We start from the raw sequence: 18,352 nt of genomic DNA, 5'->3' as shown, positions 1-18,352 counted from the left end.
AAGTCATAAAAAATTTTTTTAGGGTCTGGTCTTTATTCTCATTTATAATACATCATTCAAATATTTGTGAGCACTGCTTATCTGGACAAGTTCCCATCAGCTTTATTATGGGGGCCCATTCACACTTGTGCATTGTGGCAATGTGTGCTACAACACATGTATTGTCACGTAGCAACAGACCAGCTCTATGAGCATTGCAGTGCACATTCTACTGTAGTTCACAAAGCATTACAGCTCACCACAACACTTATGCTAATTTCTAAATACTGGTGTAAATGCAGTGTTGTTACCCATGATGGACTCTTTGTTTTTCTTTCCCTGTGCGGGTTAAAGAAGGGAACATAAACTCTATCCTGGAACCATGTTACTTTGCGCTAGTTTCAATAAGTTAATGCCAGTGTTATCACAAATTTGCACCTACCAAGTATTTTTTTCCATTCTTCTACAATTTTGCCACATTTCAAATAGAAATAGATTGTTCTTGGCAAATTAAACCTACAGCACCACTAGTTTTTTTTGCAAATGTTATTTAATGTTTGAAAGGTTTTGAATACCCACCAGAAATAATGGAACGGTGTAAAGAATTGTGTGATGCAGATGGATAAGAATAAGAATCCTGTGCATCAGGGACATAAAAATGTCAATGAGAAATATATTTTTAAACCTTTTACAGAAATACAAAACATGTAATTTCAGTGCTTTTGATGAGCTACAGGTCAACGTAAGCTCAGATGATTACATCTGCTGAAAATGTTACTTATAAAACTGTTTCATTGAGGATTGTTAATGTTTCCTGTGTGTTCAGCTCAATTTTAAATCTACCCGGAGAGTCAACGCTAAGACGGGATTTTTTGAGGCTGCAGTTGGCTAACAAGGAGCGTTCAGAGGCCCTTAGACGTCAGCAGCTGGAACAACAGCAACGTGAGAATGAGGAGCACAAAAGGCAACTTCTGGCTGAGAGGCAGAAACGCATTGAAGAGCAGAAAGAACAAAGACGACGTTTAGAAGAGGTAATGCTGATTCATTTCCTCTGGAAGATGGTTGTGCAACTGTATAAGGGCCAAAAGTATCTGCAGAATGTATGAGCACATATATTTATAAATGGATCAAAACAGTTGTATACTGAGATAGCACAATAGGTATCATTATCTGAGAGAAAAAAGCCAATTTACAGTATTTTATGGTGGGGAAAAAAAACAAATGCAGAAATACTCAGAATTTTAATAAATATGCAATAACATGTTATTGTAGGTATAGGGAGATGAACAATTTATTTTAATTGGAACATATTAAACTGAAAATCCAGGCTAAATGCAACACTTCTTAAATCAAGAAAATTCTCCTTACAAATCTACTTAATCAGCCATCTATAATATCCTCTTTGTTTTCACTTACTTACCTGTTGATCTTGCCAGTCCTCCTATTGTAGCCACATTTCCTTTGTGAGGCCTGTAACACCACAGTTTCATTGCTAAATTTTAGCACTATTTCCCTTAACATTTGGCTCAGCAGTAATGTCCTCACTCCTGTTGTCGGCTGGGGAGATAATGCTGAACATACCAATAGGTTTTAAATATTGCTTCTCTCCTACTTCGCTCCTCCCAGTAGTGCCCACACCTGCCTGGACAGGAAGAATTGCTTCTGAAGGAGATTTTTATGAAGAACCATGGATCCATGAATAGGGCTAATAATAAAGGTGTTAGTGATTTGTAAATGCAAAAAAGTTATTTAAAAAAAAAAAGTAACAGGTTTATACTTACCTGCTCTGAGCAATAGAATTGCACAGAACAGCCTCGAACCTCCTCAGGTCCCCCGTTGGTGCTTCTAGCTCCTCCGCCTCTGGCAAGTTTCCCCCATACTGTATGAAGCAGCTTCCCTATGGGGACACTCGTGCGGGCATGCCCCCAAGCCACACTGCCTGCATCTATAGATCCACACAGTTGGGTTCAGCCTGGCCCCTGTTTCCTCGCCACTGGCTTTGATTGACAGTAGCAGGAGACAGTGGCTCCCGCTGCCACAGCAAAGCCTGTGAGATCAGGAAGTGAGGGGGTCCTGCAGACAGGCACAGCACTGGATTGAATCAGGGCTAAAGTATAAGGGGGGGTGGTGAGAGGGATACAACTACCAAAAGATTTTTTTACGTTAATGCAAGGGATGCATTAAGGTAGAAAAAAAGTTTATGCTTATAACCACTTTAATATGTTTGGAGGCTGGCCATATACTTAAAGTGGTTGTAAAGGCAGAAGGTTTTTTATCCTAATGCATTCTATGTGCAGCAGTGCCCCTCAGCCCCCCTAATACTTACCTGAGCCCCCTCTCAATCCAGCAGTGTCCACGAGTGCTTTGGCTGTCCAGGACTCTTTTTCCTGATTGGCTGAGTCACAGCAGCGGCGCCATTGGCTCCTGCTGCTGTCAATCAAAGTCAGTTAGCCAATGAGGAGAGAGAGGGGGCGGGGTTGGGCTGTGGCTTCGTGTCTGAATGGATACATGGTGCACCGGCTCGGCTCAGGTGCCCCCTCAGCAAGCTGCTTGCTGTGGGGGCACGCAACAGGAGGGAAGGGACCAGAAGTGCCAGCAAGGGACCCAAGAAGAGGAGGATCTGGGTTGCTCTGTGCAAAACAACTGCACAGAGCAGGTAAGTATGACATGTTTGTTATTTTTATAGAAAAAAAAAATAACTTTACAATCACTTTAAAGATGCCAGTAAGGTAAACCATTGAACCCTTCAAGGCATACTGTATGTCTCTTTTTTTATATTTGGAAAAATGGGGAATCTGTTCACGAAAAAAGGTTACCTCTGCGGTTTTCTCACATGCCTTTATATCCTATAACTGTATTAGAATTGCATGGGTGGCTGTCTTATAAAAAATAGGATTTATGGTTCTAGGATTTAGGAGTTATGGTTACACTTTATCCACTTGGTTGGTAGGCATGTTTTGTCCAGGAAAATGATTTCCTTTTTTGGGTAGAAGTGGTTTATTCCCATCTTGACAGGTGACACCCCAGGTAGGTGATACAGGCTCTCTTAAGGAGTCTAACTGACCTCTTTGGTCTTTATCAGAGCTATCCACAAGAAGTGAGGAGTTGGATTTTCCCACCAAGGGGTCAGAGGGGCAGAGTAGCTAGAGTACATTAAGGAGACAGGACAGGATAGATATGGCAGCAAGTTCATTTCTAGTCGGAGCCCAATGCAGGCAACAGGCAAGGGAATATCCCGTGTCTTTGCAGAGAGTGACACAGGTAAGTGGATAGTTAGTATTAGGTAAAAGTCGAGGCAGGCTGCAGGCAAGAGAATAGTCTTTGTTTAGGAAGAGGTTGAGGCAGGTGGTAAGCAAAAGAATAGTCAGAGGCAGGCAAGAGAATAGTTTGCGTTTAGGTAGAGGTTGAGGCAGGCAGCAGGAAAGAGAATAGGCAAGAGAATAATAACACCGAATTTCAGCTATGACTGTTTCTGTAAGCCTCCCATTTCACTTTTCTGTGTGTTTCATGTCAGTGTATATGCTTAGGGCACTTTGATTAAAGTGCTGGACTGCAGTACCAGTGTGTAAAAAGCCTTTAAATCTCATGGCCTTTAAGGGACAATGTCTCTTCAGACCACATCTTGACAACATCATTAAAGTGGTTGTAAACCCTTCCAAAGTCCAGTGAGAAATGAAACAAATCCTCCTACATAAGTTTTATATATAATTATCTGCGGTCTTCTCTCATCTAAATCTGTTCAAAGTGCAGAATTTATACAGCTTGTCTGAGCTTTTGGAAATCAAACGTCAAGGAGATGAAGTTACACTCTGCACATCTCAGTGAGAGCTTTGAGAACTAATTGGAGGGAAGGGACACTCCCCCCTTCACAAAGCACACAGAAACAAAGCTGAGGCTGCCAATCACAGGCAGTGTGCTGGAGATCCCTCCCTGTCACCTTTTTCTTTTGGTGTCAGAAGTCACTCATGCTGATAGTAGAGGAATGAGGCAGCAGAAAAGAAATGACACTTAGAGCTCTGGACTCAGACAAGTACACACTATAGGGGGATATTCTTTGTTCATAATTCAAATCTGAGGTTTACAACCACTTTAGGGTTGCTACTGGTGGCAAGAGCACCCGTCTTCCTCGGCAGATGAAATCCCCAGTACTAGTGAGTGGTTCTCTGATGGCATCCCCATTGTGGGATACTTTGATGACTACGTGTTGATTGAACAGTTGGTGCCGGCGGTGTTTGACAATATGATGTTGACCAAATACAGCGGGTAAAATAAGTATTGTAGACCTCACTATTTTTCTAGGTAAATATATTTCTAAAGGTGCTAGTGACATGAAATTTTCACTACATATAACATCCCACACAATTCATACATTAACAGAAACCAAAACAAAAAAGTTCAGAAATTAAGTTATGTGTAATAAAATGGAATGACACAGGAAAAAAGTATTGAACACATGAAAAAAAGAGAGGTGCAAAAAGGCATGGAAAGCCAAGACACCATCTAAAATCTTTCAGTATTTAGAAAGCAATCCTGCCTTTTGTCAGTGCAAATTATTATCAGCTGGTTCAGTTTCAAATGATGGCCTATAAAAAGGAGTCTCATTACCAAGGTGTCACACAAGAAACCTCTCTGACAGCTAAAAGCAAAGAGCTCTCTCAAGACCTTTGCAACCTTATAGTTGGAAAACATACTGATGGCATTGATTACAGAAGTATTTCTAAACTTCTAAATGTTTCAGTGAGCACTGTTGGGACCATAATCCGGAAGTGAAAATAACATAATTTCACCATAAACCAGCCATGACCAGGTGCTCCTCACAAGATTTCTGAAAGAGTGAAAAGAATTAACAGAAGAGTTGTCCAAAAGCCAAGGAACACTTATTTTACTTTGCAATAAGACCTGAACAAATTAATGGGGTGGGCAACTACATGGCAAATGAGGTTCAATGTAGAAAAATGTAAAATAATGCATTTGGGTGGCAAAAATATGAATGCAATCTATACACTGGGGGGAGAACCTCTGGGGGAATCTAGGATGGAAAAGGACCTGGGGGGTCCTAGTAGATGATAGGCTCAGCAATGGCATGCAATGCCAAGCTGCTGCTAACAAAGCAAACAGAATATTGGCATGCATTAAAAAGGGATCAACTCCAGAGATAAAACGATAATTCTCCCGCTCTACAAGACTCTGGTCCGGCCGCACCTAGAGTATGCTGTCCAGTTCTGAGCACCAGTCCTCAGGAAGGATGTACTGGAAATAGAGCGAGTACAAAGAAGGGCAACAAAGCTAATAAAGGGTCTGGAGGATATTAGTTATGAGGAAAGGTTGTGAGCACTGAACTTATTCTCTCTGGAGAAGAGACGCTTGAGAGGGGATATGATTTCAATATACAAATACCATACTAGTGACCCCACAATAGGGATAAAACTTTTTCGCATAAGGGAGTTTAACAAGACTCGTGGCCACTCATTAAAATTAGAAGAAAAGAGGTTTAACCTTAAACTACGTAGAGGGTTCTTTACTGTAAGAGTGGCAAAGATGTGGAATTCCCTTCCAGAGGCAGTGGTCTCAGCAGGGAGCATTGATAGTTTCAAGAAACTATTAGATAAGCACCTGAACGACAGCAACATACAGGGATATACAATGTAATACTGACATATAATCACACACATGGGTTTGACTTGATGGATGTGTGTCTTTTTTCAACCTCACCTACTATGTAACTTGTGGAGAACTTTAGAAAGACCTGGAATTAGCAGGTACAATTGTTTCAAAGAAAACAGTAAGTAATACACTCAACCGCCATGGCCTGTTGTATGCACGCTCACCACGCAAGACTCCATTCCTGAAGAAAAAGCATGTTAAAGCTTGTTTAACCTCTTCATGCCTGCGCTATAGCCGATGGCTACAGCATGGGCCTTAAATGCCGAGAGGAGTCCATGAGACTCGGCTGATCACAAATCAGGGTAAGGGGCCGATCCCGGCCCTTTACTATGTGATCAACTGTCAGTCAATGACAGCTGATTACATAATGTAAACAGAAGCTGGTGATCGGCTTTTTTTTTTTCCTCACGCTAACAGCGTAAGGAGAAAAAATAAGCCAATTACTGGCTTGTGTAAACGGGACATCGGTCTCATACACAGAGAGCTACTTTACCAGTGCCTCCTACCAGTGCATATGAGTACTGCTAAGCAGTACCCACCAATGCCACCTATCAGTGCCCACCAGTGCTGCCAATCAGTGCCACATAGTGCCTATTAGTGCCGCCAATCAGTGCCCTTCAGTGCCACCTATTAGTGCCGCCTCATCAGTGCCTCCTGATCAGTGCTGCCTCATCAGTGCCCATCAGTGAAGGAGAAAAACTACCTGTTTGCAAAATTTTATAACAAATCATGAAAACAGTTTTTTTTATTTCCAAAATTTGTGGGGTTTTTTTGTTTGTTTAGCAAAAAATAAAAACCCCAGTAGTGTTTAAATACCACCAAGAGAAAGCTCTATTTGTGTGAAAGAATGATAAAAATTTCATATGGGTACAGTGTTGCATGACTGCGCAATTGTCATTCAAAGTGCGACAGCGCTGAATGCGGAATATTAGCTTGGGTGGGAAGGGGTTTAAAGTGGTTGTAAACCCACTTAAAAAAAAAAAACCTGCAAGACAAAGGCATAATGAGCTAGTATGCATAGCATACTAGCTCATTATGAATTACTTACCTTAGATCGAAGCCCCCGCAGCGGTCCTCGTACACCACTCGGGCCGGCGACATCACTCCCGGAGTTACTTCCGGGTATCGCGGGCTCCAGCGATGTGATTGGCCAGAGCCGCGATGACGTCATCCCGCTCCGCTGGTAACGGCATACTAGCTGAAGCAATGGCACGGACGTGCCGTTGCTTCAGTGCGCATGTGCCGATGACGTCTGCACATACTAAACCGTGCAGGTTTAGGAGATATCTGGGGTAGCTACAGGTAAGCCTTATTATAGGCTTTCCTGTAGCAAAAAGTGGTTGTAAAGGGTTTACAACCACTTTATGTGCCCAGTAAGCAAGTGGTTAACGTTTGCTTCACAATATTTAGACAAGCCTGTGAAATACTGGAAGAATATAGTCTGGTCAGATGAGACCAAAATTTAACAATGCCATAATACACAACTATTTTGGAGGTCAAATGGCACTGCACTTCGCCCCAAAAACCCCATACCAACAGTGAAGTTTTGAGGTGGGAACATCATGGTGTGGGGTTGTTTTTCAGCAAACGGTACTGGCAAACTTCATGTCATTGAAGGAAGGATGAATGGAAAAATGTACCAAGACATTCTTGAAAAAAATTTGCAGCCATCTACCAGGATAATGAAGATAAAATGAGTGTGGACATTTCAGAAAGACAATGATCCCAGTCGCAAAGTCATGGAAACTCTCAACTGGTTTCAAAGAAAGAAAATTAAGCTGCTAGAATGGCCCAACCAATCACCTGACTTAAATCCGATAGAAAATCTATCGAAAGAACTAAAGATCAGAGTTCATAGAAGAGGCCCACGGAAGCTTCAAGATTTGAAGACTGGGTGGAAAAATGGGCCAAAATCGCACCTGAGCAATGCATGTGACTAGTTTCTCCATACAGGAGGCATCTTGAAGCTGTCATTACAAACAAAGGGCTTTGTACCAAGTATTAAATACATTTCAGTTAGTGTGTTCAATACTTTTTCCGTGTGTCATTCTATTTTTTTACACATAACTTCAATTCTGAACTTATTTGTTTTGGTTTCTCTGTATGTATGGATTGCATGGGTTGTTACCGGCATGTGGTAATAATGTAATGCCCATAGCACCTTTAGAAATATATTTACTTAGAAAAATGGTGATATGTTCAATACTTATTTTAGCATGTAAGTGCTATGATGAATTTGGATAGATCATGAACCTACAGAAATGGAACCACCTTATCATTTGGCGTATCTGGGCCTAGTCCTGGACACATTTCAGGCCAGAGTGTTCCTTCCTACCAATAGGGTTCCACTGATCTTGGTTTAGGTATTCCATTTTATTTTATTACAACAGATCAGTAAAATTTAAAATTTAAAATTTATTTTTCATAGGCAGCATTTTCCACAGTAGTACTGTCTGTTTTTTGTAGTACACTGAATATAGTATATCCATATATCTTCCATTCAAGCAATTCTGTCGATTTGCAATAAATGGGTTGAGACTCTGTGTTTTAATGGCATTTTTCATGGCACTTCTCATTTTCAGTTTTAGATATCTATTATGACAAACATTTATTCTTGCTGCCTGTACTATAGTGATTGTAGTTTAGTTTCATTATTTTCCATCTGGTTTTTTATCCCGTTTGCAGCAGATTAAGTGAGACTTTACGTCTCATAATATATATATATGCATTTTTCCATTCTTTTCTCGTCAAACTTTTCTCTCTATTTTTGTCTCTGATGTTTTTTTCATTGTCTTTTCTCTTGGCTATTTGCCCAATTGCTATCTGTATTCATTATATCATTGTGTGATTACGGCATATTATGTGAGCTGCAGTTCAGGTCTTTATTTTCACATTCACACTCTCATGCGCTTGTGTGGTTGCCCTTTTTTTATTACAAGATATATTATTTTCTAACATATTTTACACGATGTGATATTTTTGAGTGATGTAAACTTGTCAATCGTTAATTATATTTTCTTTTTGATATTCTTAATAGTGACAACCCTCTAGTGCATCTTTGTGTCTATGTGCACCACATGTGTTAGGTACAGATGTAGTATTTTTTATTCCACATAGTGTTCTGCAGAACTTCTTCTACATACATTTATTTATATATATATATATATATATATATATATATATATATATATATATATATATGTATAAGCATTTGTTATTCTCCAACTGTTTTGAATTACCTGTGGTTATATAACGATTTTCTATTCATTCTGTGAACGATTGTGGATTCCCAGTATTTCCTATATAGAGAATGGATTTTAATCTAATTTAACTTTTATTAATATATCTCACCTTCTGGGACTCTGAAGGTAAACTGTGCAATGGGTGTGGTGTTTCAATTCTCAGTTTATATTCAGATGTTTTATGTTTTTCAAATCACTTTCTCTTTATATGCACATAGTTGACAATTTCCAATCTAGCTATGAGTAAGCATCAGAAGATGTGAAACGCGTCAGCTGTTGTTCCTGCATTATCCACCTCTGATGTGACCTATTTTGGATTTTAATTCTTTTTGTTACAATAAAGGTGCTTCATTTTTCATTGAGTGCGGCCCTCCAGGATTGCTTTTCTTTCTTCACCCAGAGTGTTCCTTCATGGGAGAAACTTTAGACACTCTGCTTTCAGATTTTAACTCTCCAGTCCAGGAGAAGTCTCACGATATGCTTTTGCATTATAGTTCTGGGTCTGATGATGGCATCTTTTGAGTCCATCCTATTTGCCCAGTTTCATTTCTTTCCGGGCATACTATCTATGCAAGAAATTTGGTCATCAGTGGATTCTTGTCTCCCAGATAACATCCTGGAACTTTAGAAGATGCAGCCTTGGACAATCATCCAGGCAAGAGTCAGCCACACAACACCACGGCAGTTATCACCATCAGGGAGGATCCAGGTGATTCACTGTAGTAAAAAACATAGTTTGGATTCTTTCCTGGGCTTAAAACTTCATGTTCCAGCTTTGCCCACCTGGTATATTCAAGGCATAGACAACTAGCAACTGGACTTGACCCCAAAGTTGTTTTGGGTGGGGGGTGCCAGATGCAAATTTTCTAACCTGCAGGTTCTGCTGATTTGTCAGGATTTTCTGTCCCAAGGACTGATTTGACATCTTGCTTTATGGTCACTGATTTTAACAGAATGGCCGTTGAAGTCCAGGTCCTGAGGGAAGGGACATCTGAGTCTGTGGTTCCTACAATGCTAAAAGCTAGGAAGTTTTCCTCTTGCAAGATCTATCATCAGATGTGGAAGGCATGCTTCACTTGGTGTGATTCTTGGGGTTTCCACTTAGGAGTTTCTCCTAAGCATTTGACTGTCAACACTATTAAAAGGTTGGGTTTCTGCTGCTTATTTTTTGTTTCAGAGAGACCCTTGGTGTATTACTACCCGATTAAGACCTTTGTACAAGGGGCCTTCCATGTAGATCCCCTATTCGTTCCCCTGTGACTTTGTGAATCTGGTTCTCCTTGTGCTCCAGAACCTGCCATTTGAACTCATTAAAGACATTCCTCTCTCTACTCTCGTGCAAACATTGGAGTTTGTTGTAGACATTGCCTCTGAGAGGTAAGTGTCTAGACTGGTGGCCTTATTCTGCAAGGAACCCCATCTGGTTTTACATAGGATAGCATTTTGTGATTTAGAAAAAGCATTTTAAGTTTTGTGTAAGTTAAGAAAATAGTCTGTGAGCATACCACGCTGCATCCAGCTTGTATCTGCTGATAATTCAATCATTTTAATATCAGAAGGAGTTGTGTGTAGGTACACCACTGGAAGTGCAGGCTTGGTCCTAAACAATGAATTACCATAACCAAAGTACAGAGCTACCCTTTTAAATTTAGCTGCACCGCTCTCACATGTATGGAACAAGTACAAATTAACCCGAAACCATAAAAGCAACTAAGAACAAATACTCTTTCCACAAAATAATGGAAATGTTATATAGCATACAGTGCCATGAAAAAGTATTCACACCCCTTGAAATTTTCCACATTTTGTCATGTTGCAACCGAAAATATAATTTGTTTATTGGGATTTTATGTGATAGACCAACACAAAGTGACACATAATTGTGAAGTGGAAGGAAAATGATAAATGGTTTTCCAAATTTTTTACATGGTTATAAAAAAAAATCCCAAGCTTTGAACATCTCACGGAGCACTGTTCAATCCATCATCTGAAAATGGAAAGAGTATGGCACAACTGCAAACTTACTAAGACATGGCCGTCCACGTAAACTGATAGGCCAGGCAAGGAGAACATTAATCAGAGAAGCAGTCAAGAGGCCCATGGTAACTCTGGTGGAGCTGCAGAGATCCATAGCTCAGGTGGGAGAATCTGTCCACGGGACAACTATTAGTAAGCAAGAAAAAAGCCATTGTTGAAAGAAAGCCATAAGAAGTCCTGTTTGCAGTTTGTGAGAAGCCATGTGGGGGACACAGAAGGGGCTCTGGTCAGAAAAGACCAAAATTGAACTTTTTGGCCTAAAAGCAAAATGCTGTGTGGCGAGAAACTAACACCGCACATCACCCTGAACACACCATACCCACCGTGAAACATTGTGGTGGCAGCATCATGTTGTGGGGATGCTTTTATTCAGCAGGGACAGGGAAGCTGGTCAGAGTTGATGGGAAGATGGATGGAGCCAAATACAGGGCAATCTTAGAAAAAAACCTGTTAGAGTGTGCAAAAGACTTGAGACTTCCAGAAGGAAAATGACCCTAAACATATAGCCAGAGTTACAATGGAATGGTTTAGATCAAAGCATATTCATGTGTTAGAATGGCCCAGTCAAAGTCTAGACCTAAATCCAATTGAGAATCAGTGGCAAGACTTTAAAATTGCTGTTCACAGATGCTCTCCATCCAATCTGACAGAGCTTCAGCTATTTTGCAAAGAAGAATGGGCAAAAATTTCACTCTCTAGATGTGCAAAGCTTGTAGAGACATACCCAAAAAGACGTTGCTGTAATTGCAGCGAAAGGTTGTTCTACAAAGTATTGACTCAGAGGGGCTGAATACAAATGCACGCCACACTTTTCACATATTTATTTGTAAAAAATTAGAAAATTTCAAAACCATTTATCATTTTCCTTCTACTTCACAATTATGTGCCACTTCGTGTTGGTCTATCACATAAAATCCCAATAAAATACATTACGTTTTTGGTTGTAACATGAAAAAATGTGAAAAATTTCAAGGGGTATGAATATTTTTTCAAGGCACTGTATGCCCTGAAGACAAATAAGGAAATTCCAGAAGGGATAACCTACACTTGCAGACCTGGATTTGAAGTAATCTTATAATGTGTCTATATAGTAACAGAGTGAAGTAAGAATATCAAGCTCTATAAATAGACAATGTGAAGTAATATAATGCAAAAAGTATATACCTGTAAGGGTGAGATGCCAGAGCAGGCTCAACATACAGTATATTGTGGTGCAGTGCTGCTTCCTCAGTAGAATACATGCTATATAACATCATCTCCAGTATTTTGAGGAGGAATTGCTGTTGTATGTTATTTTGCATAAAGCCTAAGTTTACTTAGGAAGAAATACTTTTAAAAAATGTAAGAGTAAGCACAATGGGCATTACTTGCTTTCAGTGAGATGTGTCCCTTGTGCTGCCGTTTCCTTGTTTAGCATACATCTTCTTCCTCAGATGTCCTCACCATTGCTATAATCTTCTGGTATGATGGGGGTCAATAGAACCAAGGGATCTGTCACGGAAACTCATCTAGAGTGCCCAAACTATCCCTGCCCTTTTATCCCAGCACCTCCATTGATCGAATCTGGTACTATAGCTTTTATGCATGAAACAGGATCTATGAATGAGGCTGGATTTACACCATCACTGCATGCAGCTCACAGCAGGGGTCCGGTGCATCCTAGTTCACCGTTTCAGGTCTGATTTCAGGCCCAAATTTTTGTCTGAATTCAGGCCTGAAATGTCAAAAGCTGCTATTGCAAATTGGATGCGGTCAATCCGCATCCAATTCACAAATGTGTGAACCCAGCCTGAAGGAGGGATGGATGATTGAAAGGGCCACCCCTCCATTCATAGATCATGTTTCATTCAAAAAAGCCATAGTATGGTTTCTATAAATGGAGAAGGTGGGCCAGAAAGGGCAGGCAAAGTTGGGCACTCTTGATGTGTACCTGTGACAGCTCCCTTAGTTCAATTAACCCCTGCCACACCAGGATATGTATATATATATATATATATATATATATATATATATATATATATATACACACATATATATATATATATATATATATATATATACACACATATATATATATATACACATATATATATACATATATATATATTCTTTGCTTTTGTACATTTGTGACAATAGTACATATACAGATATATCTCTTGTTTTCTTTTGTTTGGATGTGTTTATTTCAGACAACAATGCTAGTAGAAGAATTCTCACAAATTGTTTCTACTGCCATGGTATCCTGCAAAATATAGGTTGCCACATCTCCCCGCATAAAGCAGCAGAAAAACTCCTCTCTCCTAAAAATAAAGTAACTGACATAAAGTACTGCTGTAAAGTATATACCAGCAGCTGAATTTGTGCATTCTAAAACAAAGCCTAGCACTTTGCTTCCTTTGTAGGGGCTGCTTGACGAACAGGCTCTTTTATGTAGTGTTTATTCTCTGTTCCTTTTCCCAAGGCATTATCTATCACTGCAGCTTTTTTAGATCTACTGCATTATGTGCCTACTTTATGTCCTCTGCTGGCAATTGGCTCTGTCGAACACAGGAAGCAGCGGGGGCCGTGAGCTGCTGCTCAGCACATGCTTGACAAGATGTCCTTTCTGATCAGCATTCAGCAGAAGCATCGCTGCTGGCCACAAACAGGAAGTTACACCAGCCGGTATAAAATGAGAGAGTGATTACCTCACAAAAGCAAAGGGTTGGGGGGCAAAGTACACAGTTATTCATGGATTTCTGTCCCGTTGAGCTATTAAGTTGCATGAGGCTTTGTATGAGCCGCATGGCATTACATTATAGCTTTCTTAACCATTTATTTTTCTAGCTGTAGATTTTAGTTAGCTACCAACAATAGATTAGATGTATATAGACATAGAATGAATTCCAAATTTTTGATGCATTTTTATTTGAACCCTTCCAGAGCAGTCTCTTTAGCTTGTTAACATCCTCCTGTTTTAGGTGTGTTTGAATTGGCTGTGAGATTTTCCTTCAGTGCACACAAAGCAGCTTTTAAGCATTGCCGTTGTCTTTTGTATGGGAGAGTGGCTCCTCCTCCTGAAAGGCTCTGTCTTGATCGCCTTACCATCAGAAGTAGTGTGTGCAGAAAATCCTGCAAAGGTTGGCATGTTGGCATTGGCTGGATTCATTTGTAATAAGGAATGCATCCACTCAAAACACATTTTTTAGTGGAGTTGCAAAATCAAGTGTGGCCCCTGTAGCATAATCGCTGGTTTGATTGAAAGACAGTGATACCTATTACCGGATACAGTATTTAAATATTTTATTGAAGAATGTGGCAGTTAAAAATTATCTTATCATTGTGGTTTTACTCACAGATACCTGCAGAAAGGAAAAGTTGTTTTGCTACTGCCTTCCAACATACCTTAGATGAGTCTTGCTGATATTTCTGTGTAATACTCTAGTTATCAGGAAATGGCACATTTTGTTTGTTACTTTAATGCTAAAATCCCAATGAGTTTCACAGCAAGTTCACCTATCTCTGGATTAGGGATGGGCAGAAGCCAGCAGTTCATACAGTCTATAGGACATGATGCTTGGCATATTATGTACAATATTTATTTTATTGAACAAAATCTATGGTCACAGCATACACATTAATTTTATAACATCAATAATGTAATAATAATACAAACAATACTATTTTTGACAATCCAATATTGGCTTACTTGAAAAATTCCCTTATGTATTGTGAGTATTGCCTGTCGGCTGGCTCTCTTTCTACAGCGTCCTGGATTTCCTGCATTCTTTGCAGCTTCTCCTCTGTTTAATTTTAACTTCTAAGAACTACATATCCCATGGTACCTTGCCTCTTGAAACTCCTCCTCTCAGTGTTTCTGTAGTTCAGAAAGCAAGCTCTGTGAAATATGTGACAGAGCAGTGCCTACCCAGAGCATAGTGAACACGTTTCACAGAATTCAAGGAAGTAAATGTGTGGGTATCTTCACAAATCTTACATTTACTTTGTGTTTATAAAATTTAAGAGCGTTCAGATTAACCACTTGCCAACCACCTACCATAGATATACTGCGGCAGAGTGGCCCCACTGTGGCGGATCTTCCTCGCCTGTGCTGCTATTTGCTCCAGTATGTGCTGATCAGCAGGTCCTGGCCAATGATTCAAGGCCTGAAATGGGCCGATCGGTTGAGCAAATGAAAGAAGAAAGCCCTGTTTTGGTAAACAACACAGGACTCTCTTCAGACAACAAGGATTGTGCCTTTTTTTTTTAAACCAACACATTGCTTAGTGAATACAGCACCCAGTAAACACATCGTTAGGCATACAGTTAACCCTTTGCCCTTAAATGTTCACCCCTTCCTAGCCAGTGCATTAGTACAGTGACAGTTTATAGTATTAGCACTGATGACTATATTAGTGTTACTGGAAATGTCTGTGTCATTTAGGCAGTTCCCAGCCAGCATCAGTTAGTTTTAGATTGTCCGCTGCACAGTTCCACTAGAAGTTGCTAATCACAGCCATTAGTAGTATAAAAAAATAAAAATTCCAGTATCTATACCATAGTTTGTATATGCTATAATTTTCATACACTTGCACTTATCGGGATTTTTTTTTTTTTTTTTACCATGTAGCAGAATATATTTTGGCCTAAATTTATGAAGAAATTCGATTTTTTACATTTTTTTACTGGATATGTTTTATAGCAGAAAATAAAAAATATTGTTTTGTGGTTTTTTTTTTTTTCGTTTATATAATAAAAGAAACCCAGTGGTGATCAAATATCACCAAAAGAAGGCTCAATTTGTGTGAAAAAAAATATATAAATTGTGTCTGGGTACAGCATTGCAAGGCCGCGCAATTACCAGTTAAGGTAGCACAGTGACAAATAGCTGAAGCTGAAATGGTTAATGGGAAAAGCTAGAAATAACTGAAATACAGTGCAATCTTGTGTTTGTATTGTATATAATAGTCTCAAAGATTGAGAACCATCTGAATATCAGAATTATTTTTGTAAGAGTAGTCTGAGTATTACCATTCATTTTTCTATTGTAATAAAGATAAAGAAATATACCCCGTGCAGACACTGCAGGACATAAATTAAAGTGCAAGTTCGCCTTTACAGAAAAATCTGTAAGGTGAACTTACACAGGACCCCCCCCCCCCCCAGTCCCACTGATCTGAATGGTAGTAATTACCCGTTCTGAGCCCCAGTATTGCCGCCCCATGGCTCCGGCTTAGAATCCCTTCAGCTCTCTCCGCTTCTTCCTCCCCGCTGACAGGACAAGCTACGCAGCCCATGTGATGGCACTGACCAATTAGAATGCTCCTAAACGTAGCATATGTTTAAGAGAGTAAGCTCTGGGGATTTCTAAGCCCCAGAGTTGTGAGGCGGCTATACGGGGGCTCAGAATGGACGATCGCTGCCATTCAGGTCAACGGGACTGGGGGGCGAGGTGAGGGTCCTGTGTAAGTTCACCTTACAGATTTTTCTGTAAAGGTGAACTTACCCTTTAACCACTTCCCACCCACAGTACATCATATGACATCCTTGACTCTCAGTGGAGATATCTGAATGATGCCTGCAGCTGCAGGCATCATTCAGATATCATTCTTTTCTGTCAGTGATTCTGTACACTGTAAGAATGATCATAGCAGCAGTTCCGCCGCTTGATCATTCTTACAGGCGACAGAAGGGGACCCCTCTGGTGCTTCTCCGGGCTCTCCTGTGCCATCGGGGATCTGGTGAAAGAATCCGCCATCGCCGGATGAAGAGCATAGAGATTTCCGGTGACCAGATGGTCACCAGTCATCTCTATGACTGTCTGTGGCCCGGGCTCGACGTTATGACGTCACATCATAACCGCGGATGTCAACAAAGCAGCGATCTTGGCTGGAAAGCATCAGATCTGTCTTTTTTTTTTTATCTGATGCTTTCCAGCTTCAAGGAGAGATGTGGGGTCTTATAGACCCCATACTGTATCTCTCCATAAAGAGGACCTGTCACACACCATTCCTATTACAAGGGATTTTATATTCCTTGTAATAGGAATAAAAGTAATCAAAAAAATTTTTTTTTTTTTTTAAAGTGTAAAAAAAAAAATTACAATAAAATAATAAAAAAAATGTTTAAAGCACCCCCGTCCCCGTAAGTCCCGCCCACATATGTAAACGCTGTTCAAACCACACATGTGAGGTATTGCCACGTGCGTTAGTGAGAGCAACAATTCTAGCACCAAACCTGCTCTGTAACTCTAAACATGTAACCTGTAAAAAAAATGTAAAGCGTCGCCTATGGAGATTTTTAAGTACCGAAGTTTGGCGTCATTCCACGAGTGTTCGCAATTTTAAAGTGTCACATTTTGAAGTATCTATTTACTCCGGGTAACATCATCTTTCACATTATACAAAAAAAATTGGGCTAACTTTACTGTTTTGTTGTTTTTTATTTAATGAAACGTTTTTTTTCCCCAAAAAAAATGCGTTTGAAAAATTGTTTCGCAAATACCGTGTTTAAAAGTTACAACGGCCGCCATTTTATTCCTTAGGGTGTCTGCTAAAAAAACATATATAATGTTTGGGGGTTCTGAGTAATTTCTTAGCAAAAAAATTATAATTTTTACATGTAGGAGAGAAGTGTCAGAATAGGCCTGGTATGGAAGTGGTTAAACATTTCTTTTTAATAGAGTAGGGAAGGGCTACATCTTCTGTTTTGTTTTTATTGCTGTCTGTGTAAATTTCTCCTTGTTTTCTTTTGTGGTCACCAAAAACTCTAAGTAGAATCACTCCAATGGTGATTTTTAGTGGGTTTTTTTTGTAGCAAACCTGAAATATGATTTTCTGCTACCCTTTAGAAGTTAAATTACTAAATGCATTACTCCAGTTCAGTCAATAGTTTGGCTTCCTCTGTTTAAATGTTGCTGAACTTGCCTAGTTAAGCTAAAAGGCAGGTTCAAGAGGAAGTGATATTGGTAGGAAAAAGGAGGGAGGCAGGAAGTGACATCACACAGCCACGTGTTTTAGAAGCACACAGAGCTGCAGACTCTGCAAAAGGAAGAGTGAGCAGTCAAGCCTGTGCCCTGAAAGCAAGAACTCCATCTTGACCATTGCAGAAGCATACATCCACCATTAGAATGGATTCGTTCAGCTGTTAGACTTTCCTAAAGTAGCCAGAATATTTACATCAACTGTTCATGACCCATGTCCTTCTGAGCAAATGCCCCTCCCTTCTTACAGGGCCATGGCTGGTATTCAAATAGGGGTACTTGAACACCCCAGCCACAGATGCAGTGTCAGTTCAGCTGACTGCTACTGTCACTTGTAAACAAAGAGTCAGTAGAGAAAGACTTCCACTACTCGCTTCCTCTGCTGGACTTTGCATTAGATGATGTCATCAGTCAGAGCCCGACAGAGAAAGTGAATAGTGGAGGACTTCCTCTGCTGGCTCTTTGTCTA

The 18,352-nt window shown here is 40.0% G+C and overlaps 1 protein-coding gene across 20 annotated transcripts in view; it reads left to right on the top strand.

The window, feature by feature from the left end:
* Positions 1-18,352, top strand: part of TNIK (TRAF2 and NCK interacting kinase) — a 451,082-nt gene that overhangs the window by 254,749 nt on the left and 177,981 nt on the right. For all 20 annotated transcript variants that reach the window (XM_073626212.1, XM_073626214.1, XM_073626204.1 and 17 more), the window contains exon 12: positions 806-1,010. In XM_073626212.1, coding sequence (XP_073482313.1) covers positions 806-1,010 — 205 coding nt within the window. The remainder of the gene's footprint in view (positions 1-805; positions 1,011-18,352) is intronic.

The sequence above is a fragment of the Aquarana catesbeiana genome, linkage group LG04 (assembly GCF_042186555.1).
Source record: "Aquarana catesbeiana isolate 2022-GZ linkage group LG04, ASM4218655v1, whole genome shotgun sequence".
Classification (NCBI taxonomy): domain Eukaryota; kingdom Metazoa; phylum Chordata; class Amphibia; order Anura; family Ranidae; genus Aquarana; species Aquarana catesbeiana.
The sequence above is the reverse complement of the archived record's forward strand: the minus strand, read 5'-3'. Positions and strand labels throughout refer to the sequence as shown.